Source organism: Trichomycterus rosablanca, chromosome 19, assembly GCF_030014385.1.
Source record: "Trichomycterus rosablanca isolate fTriRos1 chromosome 19, fTriRos1.hap1, whole genome shotgun sequence".
Taxonomy (NCBI): Eukaryota; Metazoa; Chordata; class Actinopteri; order Siluriformes; family Trichomycteridae; genus Trichomycterus; species Trichomycterus rosablanca.
The window spans coordinates 27,626,150-27,639,650 of NC_086006.1; the positions used below are offsets into that span (position 1 = coordinate 27,626,150).

General features: G+C 41.1%; 1 protein-coding gene across 1 annotated transcript in view; it reads right to left on the reverse strand.

Annotated features, from left to right (window-relative positions):
* The window catches only part of plcg1 (phospholipase C, gamma 1), a 46,662-nt gene that overhangs the window by 23,799 nt on the left and 9,362 nt on the right, over positions 1-13,501 (reverse strand). The window contains exons 3-9 of the mRNA XM_063015612.1: positions 7,333-7,485; positions 6,144-6,237; positions 5,860-5,907; positions 2,448-2,532; positions 2,195-2,278; positions 1,484-1,506; positions 551-620 (exon numbers count right to left, since the gene is read on the reverse strand). Of these exons, the coding sequence (XP_062871682.1) occupies positions 551-620; positions 1,484-1,506; positions 2,195-2,278; positions 2,448-2,532; positions 5,860-5,907; positions 6,144-6,237; positions 7,333-7,485 (557 nt within the window). The remainder of the gene's footprint in view (positions 1-550; positions 621-1,483; positions 1,507-2,194; positions 2,279-2,447; positions 2,533-5,859; positions 5,908-6,143; positions 6,238-7,332; positions 7,486-13,501) is intronic.

Here is a 13,501-nt window from a genome sequence, read left to right on the forward strand (position 1 = left end):
GCTGAAGAGATCCCACAGACGTCACTTATGGTCAAGTGTCCAAATACTTTCGGCCATATAGTTTACAATCAAAGTAATCAAGTGTTTTGGTATGACTTTGTTTAGGAACCCAACAGGGGCAAACTGGCAGGGATGGGCTTGAACCAGCAACCTTCTAATTGCTAGTCCAGTACCTTTACAGCTGAGCTGCTGCAAACCAGAACCGTACCGACGTTTGGTGCGGTACGGAGGCAGAACAGAGGGACTTGGGTTCGAGACCCAGCGGTGTCTAAGGGAGGGAGGAGGACTCCCATCAGGTCAGGTCGCAGTGCCAGTACGAGGAACACTCGGAGCACAGCGTGTTCCACCGTGTGTTTCGGAACCATGTATGAATCTGTGGCTGGTGGCTGTGTCTGTAGGGGGAGGGACGACGGCCGAATCGGGGTTCCTCGTCGTCGGGACAAGTCTGGCCTCCGCTGACCGGTCAAACCGACCGTTTGAACTCCAGTAACCCCTGTCCGACCTTCCCACCCTCAGCCCCCGTGACCTTTACGTAGAGACATTGTCTCACCTTCTGAAACTCGATTAGAAAGTTCTGGAAATCCTCCAGCGTGATTCTCTGCTCCGGTCGCTCCGTAAACCTGCAGCGGTACCAAAAAATAAAGTTTAAACGTGTCACAAACCAACCAATCAGAGCGCAGAATATTATAAATATACAGTACAGCGATACCTTGTAACTCGACGGTCCCTAAATTGGAAATATTTCAAACCTGACGCCCTTTTTGTACCTTAAACTGTTTCAGGGTTACAGCTCCACGTGTATCTGTGTTTATCTGGATTCTCCTCCCTGTTTCACTTTTAAACTTGTGTTACAGCTCCAGCTTCTGAGAAACGGTGAGAATCAGAATCAGCTTCTCCCAGAGTCTAAAATAAAGCTTAACGTGGTTTAATGTAGTAAAAGAAGGAGACAGGAGCACTAAACTTCTCTTCATTATTACTGCTCATAAGTTCCTCCACTAATCACATTCCTCACTCGCTGTTTTACTACAGTAAGTCACGCTAAGTTTTGTGCACCGCCGTCACACTTCATAGGAAATAACGGCACAGCAGCTTCTCATGTGAATGCGCCGGTGCTGAAGGGAATACGGTATTCCAAGATCAAGCATCTCCACCATTAAGAAGCGCCAGGAAACAATAAAGAAGTAAAACTAAAGTGCAGCTTTTATTGTATTTTTATTGATGTTTAACTGTTAGTAATTGTATTTCAGTGTGTTTATATTATATTTGTGTTATTTTCAGTGTGTACGTGTCAAAAACAACCTCATTATTTTACATGAGACTAAAATATCTGCAGTTCCGCAGGACCAGGACCAGGTTTCCCAAACATCCTTACGGGAAAAAATACCTCGAAACTCAACGTCTTTAAAACTCAACACCACTCCCAGAACCGACTGACGTCGAGTTACAAGGCACCGCTGTATTTAAATATTTAAAGGGACGGTACCTTTGTAGGAAGGAAATATCCATCTGTAAAGGAAAGAGAGAAAACATCAGGGTGGATCAACACAAAGCCAAAAACCAGGTCACACCACGTCCAAAATTATGTGGACATTTACACATGACTATTCAAATATATACACTGAGCACAAAGCTCACAGTCTGCGTTCGATTCCACCCCAAAGAAACGGGATACGCTTGTGATCAGCGACTGATTAACTACTGGTCAGAAGGTGCGTCCACATACTTCTGGACGTGAAGCTTTGCTGACTGAGAGAACTCACAATATTGTATCAACAATCCATACGAGCGCTAAATAATATAATAATCCTGACGAGGCAGTGATTACATCTGAAAGATGAAGCCAGACACACACACACACACACACACACACACACCTAAATTGTTTAGTCACGGCACACAGAGGTCATCTCAGGAGCCTAATGGCTCTCAGCAGAGGGATCTCCAGGCCTTTTAAGCGACCCAGTAATCGATTCGGAGGCCATTTGAGAAACACACACACACACACACACACACACACACACACACACACACACACACAGAGTAAAGTGGTTGGACTGAGATCAACCAGAGAATGTTTCAGTAACGGGGGGGTTTGAGGAGGCCAGGAATGGATGTAACCTTATTATTTTAGCCTCACTCCACCCTAAACACACACACACACACACACACACACACACACACACACAGCACTTACAGATTTTTGTGCGTCGAACATGAGGCTGCGGTACAGCTGAGCAAACTGACTGTAGGAAACGTCACCACTCCTCAACTCGCCATCCTGAACACAAACGTCCACAATCAGAAATCACAACAATAATCATTAATTATACAACCTGAGGATAAAAGTCTGGACGCCCCCATCAGAGTTTGTGTTAACGCTGCCACATACAGCAAAAACATCTATAGAATTATATAGAGTTAGCCCGGGGGGGTGGGTTGAGTTTTACCGGTAGTTTCTCTCGGAGGAACTTCATGTTGGGAACTCGGTAGTTGACCTGACTCAGCATGTTCTTCAGATCCTTACAGGAAATTCTGGAATAAAAGGATTGAACTCATTATTATTATTATTATTACTGATGTTGATACTATTAATATAATTGTAATAATTATGATATAATTACAGGGTGAGTCAACATTATGTCAACACTTGAATGGCGAAGAGCATTTATTCACGAAGATGATTTACAGGAGCGTCTCGACCTGTTCACCATCATGTTCAACACACAAAAACCAGCGAGCAGCAGTACCAGCCCGGACACACACGGGGGGGTTGATTATTATTATTATTGATTATTATGTTACTGATTAAATTAGTAAGGTCGTCATTATTAATATTGTTAATATTATTATTGCTGTTATATATCATATTTATTATAGTGTTATTAAATAATATTTAAATAATAAATATTATAATTATTAATATTGTAGTTTTGTTGTTGCATTATAATTATAATTGTTGTTATTTTTATTACCTTCATTATTATTAATATAATATTTTATTATTATTATTATTGTAAATATTTAATAATGTAATAATGTTATTAGCTTTATTAATGTTATTTATAATATTAACAACAACAAATGTAATAATATTGTAATTTTCATTTATATTATTATTATAATTATTACTATTATTATTACTTTTATTGGTTAAATTATTGTGATTGTAAATATTATTTTCATTATTATTATTATTATTATTAATATTTTTACTATGATTATTATTATTACTATTATTATTTTTATTATTATTTTTTTTATTACCATAATTATCAACATATTCATTGTTGTTATTATTATTATTTGTATTATTATTAATGTAAATATTAATATTTTTTATTAATGTTCTTAGCATTATTAATATTATTTATTATTTTATTAACAACAACAACAACAACAACAAATTAAAATAATAGTATAGTAATTTTTATTGATCTTACTATTATAATTATTACTGTTTTTGGTTAGATGAGTATAATCACTATTATTATCATAGTTAATATTATTACATTATTATTATTATAAAATTTCCCACATCGACTTGCTGTGACTGATCACCTGATCACCAAACTACGGTTATTTTAGCAGCACCAGACAGAATAAAACCATCAGTGCACCTTTTGTTAATGGACCAGGATCAGGATGCTAATTCATCTCACCTCCCCAGATACAGCCATTTACATTCATTATTCGAACCCTGGATTCCAGATGCGCCACCCCCTGCTTAAACTGTACTCTGTCTAATTATAATCGGCTGCATCGATGGCGTTAAGTACCACTAAAGCATCCACTGTTGGATTCCTGAGCAAATTCTTGGACCCTCAGCGTGGACCAAATCTACAAAGCACCTGAGTGCAGGTTTATAGAGGGGGGGCATGAATATTTAGATGACGCCCCGCCCCCTCGAACCCTCCCGCCCGCCTCTCCCTCTCCTCCCGACTTCCTCTGGTTTCCCCGCATGATGAGCGAGAAGTGTGGGTGCACGTTCGATCTGCGAGGCGAGCTTCCTGTCGCAGGATGTGGCGTCACTCACGGCCCCCAGCAGAGAACCTACATCCACCCGACTGTGTGTGTGTGTGTGTGTGTGTGTGTGTGTGCGTGTGTGTGTGTGTGTGAGCTGATAATGTGTAAGAAGACAAAGTCAGCAAGTTCAGCTTGGTGCTGCAGCGCAGGCGAAACCGCTTTAATCGCTAGATAAGGCGCAACGACTTCGGTGACCCCGATTCCTCAAACAAACAAAAGACACCCTAAATACGTACAGACAACATGTCCAAAAGTATGTGGACGCCACTCATCCGGTCCAAACCGAGTCATTTCAGCCTCATCAATTCAAATATTATTCTATAAAATAATTGACGCATATTTGATCGACTTGGCACGACCCGCTGTGCCCGACGTTTCCAATTTCGTGGTTGCAAAAGCCGCAGACTAGCACCCACCCCCTCCGACACGTTCTTTTCTCCCGCCAGTGGCGGACTCGTCTAGGGAGAGTCACGATATGCCTTCCGGGAACTATCCACCACTCGTGCGCAATGAGGAACCGAGTCAACCTCCCAAAATTGTGCCAGTTAGACGCCTGTGGAGTAACTCCAAAGGGCCGCACAGAGCCCCAAACTAACTAAACATAAATAACACCTTCTAATGTTGTGGAAACAGTTTAGGGAAGGACCTTTCCCGTTCCAGCATGACCGTGCCCCCATACACAACTCTCAAGCAACGCTAAAACGAACTGGAATGTCGACCCTCTCGTTCAACATCAGATATCCACAGACACAGTCCAAACTCTTGTAAAAAATCAGGGTGTCCACAAACTTTTGGAAACGAGGAGCATTTCTGAATAAACGGGACACCGTTCACGGCGGGGCGTCTCAGATCGTTCCTCTGTGTGGGTGCAGTGTGTTCTGCTGTCTCCGCTTATTTATAATTCATGAGCAGACCTTTTATTTAGGACCAGACTGAGAGCCATGTGGTCGGATCCCCTGGGTCTTAGACCCTGATCAGGTTTCTCTATATATGAAGCACAGACTCCTTCCCTTAGAGCTTTGTTTCAATTTTCTTTACCGGTCATACTGGGGTGTGTGTGTGTGTTGATCTAATAAAGCTGAAAGACCGATTCATTCACCATGTGGCCAAAAGTATTCGGACACCCGACCATGAGCTTGCTGGACGTCCCATTTGTGTGTATGGGACTCTGTGCCCATTTAGTCAGTCGAAATATGGCAGCATTCGTATGACTGGGCACTGATGTTGGTCAAGAAAGTCTCAGTTGATGTTCCGATTCATCCCAGAGCTGTTTAGGGGGGCTGAGGTCAGAACTCTGTGCAGGAAAGGTCCTTCGCTAAACTGTGAGGCGTCCCAATACTTTTGCCCATGTAGTTTTTTTACATAAACGTTAACGCGCAAGACACGCCCATTTATTTGGTCATTACTAATTCCCCATTCTAATTCCTTGGGTGCTTCTTTCCACCAGGCGGCGGTGGATTCTCACACAGAGACGACCGATCCACAGTGGCGACGTAAAGGTTTTACCGTCCCGGTCGTCCTGGTCTGGGTCAAAGTGGGTACAGGAATGACTGGGCGCAATGCAGTTACACCCCGCACAGGATGCCACACATCTCACCCTAGATTCCAGCCGTGCAACACCCTGCTTGAATCGGACAGGCTGAATTACCGGAGGACGTAAGGCACCACCAAAGCATCCACTGTCGGACCCCTGAGCGAGTCCGTGGACCCTCGGCTGATGGACCAGATCTAAAAACCACCTGAACGAACGAAGCTTTACAGACTCGCCGATTTCCATTTGTTTTAAAGCTTCACCTGAAGGATCAGAAATGAAATAATAAAGCGTGATGAACGTACTTGTCTTCTTTACTCCGGTCCACGGCGTAGAACTGCTTCCTCAACCACCTGCAGCACAGAAAACAAACTCACATTTAATTCCATTTCATTTAAAACACAAGTCTGAGGGTTTCATACAGAAAAAAACGGTTCGGGGCCGTAAATATGAGAGCGGGGGTTTAAATTCGGGACATCGAGTTCTCGTCTCGTCACCTCGTGCATCAGGATCTCAGGATGATTTATTAATAATATTTATTAATGATTATTAGCGATGTGATCATGTGATGGTCGGTGTTGCTACGTACCGCTCTATCTGTAGCGGTGTAGAAGAACGCAGGGTGTCGCTCACCAACCAACCCAGACCCTTCACCCACATCGCCATCTCTTCATCTGAGGTGGCTGTAACACACACACACACACACACAGAAAATTAGGCAAAATAGACAAACACACAAACAGACAAAACAAAGAACACACACAAACAGATAACACAGAGAAGAAAAAACACACAGAATTAGACAACAGACAAACACACATTTAAAACACATAAAACAGACACACACACACAAAGAGAGACAAAATAGACAAAAATACACAAAACACACATAGAAACAGACAAGAGACAAAAATGCACATTTAAAACACAGAACACATACACACAGACAAAAAGCACACACACAACAGAACAAAATAACACACACACAAACACAAAAAAGAAAACAGAGACAAAACACACAAAACACACAGAGAAACAGACAAAAGACATTCACATTTAAAACACACACAAAAACACAAACAACACACACACACAAAATAGCACGTACACATACATACAAAACAGAGAAGAAAACACAGAAACAAAGAGAGACGGAATAGACAAAAAAAAAATACAAAAAACACACAAACAGACGAACACACGAAAATACACATTTAAAACACACAAAACACACACACAAACAAGGAAAGACACACACATCTATAAAACACAAACACAAACAAAACAAAAAACACACAAACAAAATAGCATGTACACATACATACAAAACGGAACATAAACAAAACAGAGAAGAAAACAGAGAAACAGACGAAATAGATTTTTTAAAAAAAATACAAAACACACACACGAAAATACACATTTAAAACACACAAAACACACACACACACAAACACAAGGAAAGACACACACATCTATAAAACACAAACAAAACAAAAACACAAAAAAATAACATGTATACATACAGACAAAACACAAACAAAACAGAGAGGGAAACACACACACAGAAACAAAGAGACAACATAGACAAAAATACACACACACACACACTCACAGAAAGAGACAAACCATACAAATATACACACAATTAAAGCATTGAAGTAAACGCACACGCACACACACGCACACACACACAGTAGTGTGTGAGTGTGTGTATGACAACAGTAAACACATGTATGATGTGAATAAGTAAGTGAACCCCTGCGTGGAACACTACTCACCCGCCAGGCTCAGGGACTTGAGGCGGAACTCGGTTCCGTACAGGATGACGAAGCAGTGCGCCTGGTCCGGTCTGACCGCCGAGTCCTCCACATACCGGTCGAAATCCCTCGACTTCTGACCCGGCCGGATCTCCTTAATCTCACGAATATCGACTGGAGGGAGAAAAAGAGGAAAAAAACAAAAAACATCAAAATAATGAAACAAATTACACAAACCATTAAACAGAACGAGACTGTAACCGATGGGATTATTCCACATCGTCTCAGTGGGAATATCAGGAATCTTGAAAACTTCCGGCTGATGGGACTCAGATATGTGATTGTACTGATTAATATTCGGATTATTTGGGGGGGGGGGGGGGGGGGGGGGGGGGGGGGGGGGTGTATGATCAGATTATTCAGGCTGTAGTGTAATTAGCGTGTGGATGTAAACACAGCGACTGTGGTGACTTCATCACAATAAACAGGAAGTAGATTCATGACGCCGTTCAGTGATTCACACGTCAGGTGCTGTGGAGCGCCGGGTGGAAAATTCCACAGTGGAAATTCCTTCAATTCCACTATTACTATTATTATTATTATTAAAGTCATTATTATTAATAAATGAGAACTTCCCTTTTAATGACTGATCTGTGATTTTAGGCCCGATGCAACTCCAAGCAAAGTTCAGATCAGTCACGTCTAAACACCCGTCCCTCAGTCGTATGTGTGTATGTGTGTGTTTCTGTTTGTATTTTAGTGTTTGTATGAGTGTTTCGTGTTTGTGTGTTTGTATGTATGTGTATATTAGTGTATGTGTGAGTGTGTGTGTGTATTTCTATGTGTGTATTTTAGTATGTGTATAAGTGTTTGTGTAAGTGTCTGTTTCTATGTACATATGTGTGTGTATTTGTGTGTTGTGTATTTTAGTGTGTGTGTATTTGTGTGTATGTGTGAGCATTTGTGTGTTATTTAGTGTGTGTATTTTAGTGTTTGTGTATTTGTGTGTATATTCAGTGTTTGTGTGTTTCTATGTATATATATATGTATGTGTGTGCATTAGTGTTTGTGTACATGTGTGTGTGTATTGGTGCATGTATGGGTGTATTTGTGTATTTGTATATTTGTGTGTGTGTGTTTAGTGTTTGTGTGTGTATGTATTTTAGTCTTTGTGTACAAGTGTGTGTATGTATTTGTGTGTGTGTGTGGGTGTGTGTGTATGTATATTTGTGTGTGTGTGTGTGTGTACTGGTGTATAGGTGTGTGTGTGTGTGTGTGTGTATGTATTTTAGTGTTTGTGTACGTGTGTGTGTATGTATGGGTGTATGTATGGGTGCATGTGTGTGTGTGTGTGTGTGTGTGTGTGTGTGTGTGTGTGTGTGTGTATGTATTTTAGTGTTTGTGTACGTGTGTGTGTGTGTGTGTGTGTGTGTGTGTGTATGTATGGGTGCATTTGTGTGTGTGTGTGTGTATGTATGGGTGCATTTGTGTGTGTGTATGTATGGGTGCATTTGTGTGTATGTATATTTGAGTGTGTATTTTAGTGTGTGTTAGTTCGAGTTTAGCTGTGGTGGCTGGTCAGGGTCTAAGTGTTCCCACACCTGGCCGAGCTGGTTCCTCACACACTGCCTGCCGTTCAGCCTCACAAGTGTGTGTTTGTGTCTGAGTCGGCACAAAGGGGTTCTGTCCCAAATCACCAGAGCAGCACTGAACTGTAACCTGACCCGTGTGTGTGTGTGTGTGTGTGTGCGCGCGCGAGTGTGTGTGCTCTTGTGTATCCACACACACACACACACACACACACACACCCTTTCACACGTGTGTTTACTGGAGTGTTTACAGGTGTGTGAAAACGGCATGAACCGGTACCGCCATTTACCGTACCGCGGTACTGGGACCTGGACCGGTTCGGCTCTCCGCGGCTGCTGATTGGTCGGTTTTATTCGGACCGTTTGCGCTCTGCCGTGTGTCACCACGCGCTGGTGTGTTCTGTTCACCGCAGAGCCAAAACAAAATGGACTCCACCCAAACCAAGCCAGAGGGAAAAGGAAATGACCAAAAGTATTCGGACGCCTGACCGTGAGCTTGTAAAGGTATTAAAACAGTAAAATCTGTGTGATCTGCTCAGCTACAACAACAGCCGCTCTTCTGAGCTCCTCACAAGAATTTGAAGTGTTGTCTGTGGGAATTTGTGCCCCATTCAGTCAAAAAATGACAGCAAGTGTATGGCTTGGCACCATGAACATACTACATTAAAAAGTGTGTGAAATGGCGCTGCTTCTCCTTCACCTGCATCTAACCACACTTCCTGTTCCTTCTCCAACACCCACAACCACAGTGTGTGTGTGTGTGTGTGTGTGTGTGTGTGTGTGTGTGTGTGTGTGTGTGAGTGAGTTAACATCCTTTCACAGAAATAGTCATCGAGGACTTCATTAGGAACACCAACACACCTACTGGTTCCTGTACTCTCCCACTCAGCCAAAAAAAAAAAAAACAGCACTGAGACCTCGTGCTCTTAAGTTAAAATCTCTGCTGTGCTATCAGCCGGCCGGGCGCCTGCACGGACACGCGATTGGCTGTGTGTCTGCAAGGGACGGGACAATGTCTCTGGTGCGAGTGTGGCCTCTGCTGACCGGTCGGATACTTCACTATGTGAAACCCCGCCCCTAGCAGGTGAAAAGAAGCGGCCTGTGTGGGTCAGAGGGGGCGTGTGACGGCCGCTAACCTCCATTGTCGATGAGTGAGAGAGATTCTGATTGGCCGAAAAACAAAACTGGCCAAAACTGGCGTCACGGTGGACCAACAAACCAGAGACTCTGTGTGTGTGTGTGTGTGTGTGTGTTTCTAACAGGGATGAAGTACAAACACAGTCCAGTGGATTCTGTCTGTCCAAAACTGTAGAATTTTACAGAATTGACTAGAACAGGAGCAGATATTTCAGGTCAGACGTCTCGAATCCTCCAGTCCAGATCCAGAGAACCAGGACTCATCGTCAGGACTCGATCAGACTCTTCTGGAGGCACGACGTTTGTTTTTTCCTTTAATTCGTCACCTGGCTGTACATGCATGTGTGTGTGTGTGTGTGTGTGTGTGTGTGTGTGTGTGTGTGTGTGCGTGTGAGACAGGAAGAACCTCAGCTGCACTCTGCAGTGCTGTTTCCTGCTGCCCTGCTCAGACCGGTCAGCCCGAGTGTGGACAGCTGCTTCAGTCCTGCGTGTGTGTGTGTGTGTGTTTGTGTGTTTTAGGAGAAGAGCTTCCTCCCCTAAAAGTGCACGTCAGTTTCCTGTCGCTGACCACCTTAACTGTTGAAAGTGCCGTCCAGCACCCTCATTCTGGTATCAAGGGGTCGTTTATTTGTAAATTGGGGCGTCAGGGACAGTTTAAGCGTTTTTGGTACACGGAGGGAGACGTTAGCCGGCGTGCTAACGAGAATAATGTCCTGAGGCTAACTGCGCTCACGTAGTAAGCTAAAACTGCAGTGACGTACTCAGTGACATATTATGCTAAAATAAACAAACCCTGCACCACCCGTCTGTGATTATACATCCGCCACCGTATTTCAGAGCCGTTTAGGTAAATAAGGCTGTAAAGGGAAGATTAGCTAGCTGTGCTAAAGCTAATAACAAGCAATAAAAAAATTTTATTTATTTATTTGTGTTTATTTAATTTACTTATTTAGATTTTTATATTTATTTATTTTTTTGTATTTATGTAGTTAGTTTAATTTTCTTTATTTATTAGCTATGTTATTCATTAAATTATTTATTTATTGGTTTATTTATTTAATTAAATATTTTAAATACGTTTTGTTCTTTTATTAATTCATTTGTTTTCTATGTATTTATTTTTATGCATTAATTTATATTTGTGTATTTTTGTTGTTATTGATAAATGTTATCTATTTTTATATTTATTTTATTTATTTCCTTTTTTTATAATTTGCTATTTTATAAATTTTTTTATTTAATTATTAATTTTAATTAATAATTTTTTATTTATTGATTGATTTTAATTATTTATGTTTTATTTATTTATTTATTCAATTATTTATTTATTTAAATATTTTAAATATTACGTTTTGTTCTTTTATTAATTTGTTTGATTTCTATTTATTTATTGTTATGTATTAATTTATATTGTTTTGTATTTGTTATTGATACATTTTATCTATTTTTATATTTGTTATTTTATTTATTTTTCTTTTTTATTATTTGCTACTTTATTATTTTATTTATTTAATTATTGATTGTTTTTTATTTATTGGTTTTTTTTTGTTACTTTACTGTTTTATTTTATCTAATTATTTATTCTTATGTTTTTTAATTATTTATTTATTTATTTATTTGTGTTATTTTAACTCTGCGGTGACGTAATGGGCGTACTCTCTGTGTAAGTAAAGTGTCTAAATAATCTGCCTAACGAGCTCCATGTCTTATTCGATTCCTCTCTACTGAGGGTCACCATGAACCCTCGAATGCTCTAAAGGGCTCTAGAGCGACCACAATCCCTGCAGTACCAGTACTAATGCCACTGTGCAGGAGCGTGGTTTGTGTGTGTTAGCGACCGGCTAACTGGCAGAAACCTGAGATGTTATCGGGTTCCCGCTGTGCCCGGCCGAGCCGAGCGCCGCGGTGTATAAGAGCGAAGCTCGGACAGGACGTGGTGCGGTGAAGGGGGGAGGAAACGTGGGCGGCGGCAGGGTGGAGGGGGGATACAATAAGGATAGAATGGCAGACAGGAAAAGCATTATTAGCCTCGCACTTTCATCACTGGTTTGAAAAGGCACCCAGTCGCCACATGCTGGTTCAGGAACCTTAAGCAGAACTGATCCTGGTTTCGGTCAGGGTTACCAGGTAAGGTCACGTCCCAGAGATCCTCGGGTCAGAGTAAATACGTTCCAAAAAAGTTTGGACAGGGGGGGGTTCTAATAACATTCCCTCATTTCCTCAGTCATTTTTTAATTGGCATCGACAGTTCCTGAACCAGTCATCAGTTCCTGAACCAGTCATTTTTTAATTGGCATAGACAGTTCCTGAACCAGTCATTAGTTCCTGAACCAGTAATTTTTTAATTGGCATCAACAGTTCCTGAAACAGTCATTAGTTCCTGAACGAGTCATTTTTAATTGTCATCGATAGTTCCTGAACCAATGACTAACGACTGGTTCAGGAACTATCAACGTCAATTCAAAAAATGACTGATTCAGGAACTAATGACTGGTTCAGGAACTATCGATGATCCGAGCACTGATCTACCTGTCCGACCTTCATCACTTCCACAAACTCCACGTGTGGGTTTCAGTTCCCGTCTACAGAAACCACACATGTGAAAGAGGGAGGTGCCAGGTGGTGCCAGGAGGTGCCAGGTGATGCCAGGAGGTGCCAGGTGGTGCCAGCGGTTCCTGGCACCGGGGTCGGAGTGTTCGGCACCTCTGAAGGGAGAGCAGGAACCGTACTGAGGTACTCCCAAATCTGAGGGTCAGTCTGTCCTCCCACAGCTCCCATAATCAGCACCAGTCCACCCACAGGTGGTTTTCACCGGGGCGGTATCGCTCTACTGACCAGCGGACAAAAGTACTGGGACGCCCCTTCTAATGTCTGAATTTATGAGTTTCTGCCACAACAGTTGCTAACAGTTTAGGGAAGGCCCCTTCCTGTTCCAGCATGAGCGAGCTCTATACAGACGTGACGAACAGCTCGATTTAAAAAACCAATAAACTCCGGAAGCTCTGGAATGAACCCGAACATCAACATCAGACATACAAATGCTGTCATCTTTAAAGTGAACAGGCACAAATTCCCACAGACATACTTCAAAGTCCTCAAAGTGAGAAGCTTCTCAGTAGACCGTCTGTGGTTCTAGCTGAAAATATCACAGAAAATAACAAAGAATAAATTAAAATAGAATAAATCAAAATAAAATAAAATACAATAAATTCAAATAAAATAGAATAAATGAGCATGAATTTGAATAAAATTAAATAGAATAAAATAAAATAAATTAAAGTAAAACAGAATAGAATAAAATAGAATAAATTAGAAGAAAATAAAATAGAATAAAAAAAATTAAAAATAGAATAGAATAGAATAAAAAACAACAAAATAGAATAAAATAAAATAGAACAAAATTAAAGTAAAATAGAATAAATCAAAATAGAATAAAATAGAATAAAACCAAATGCCTTTATTGG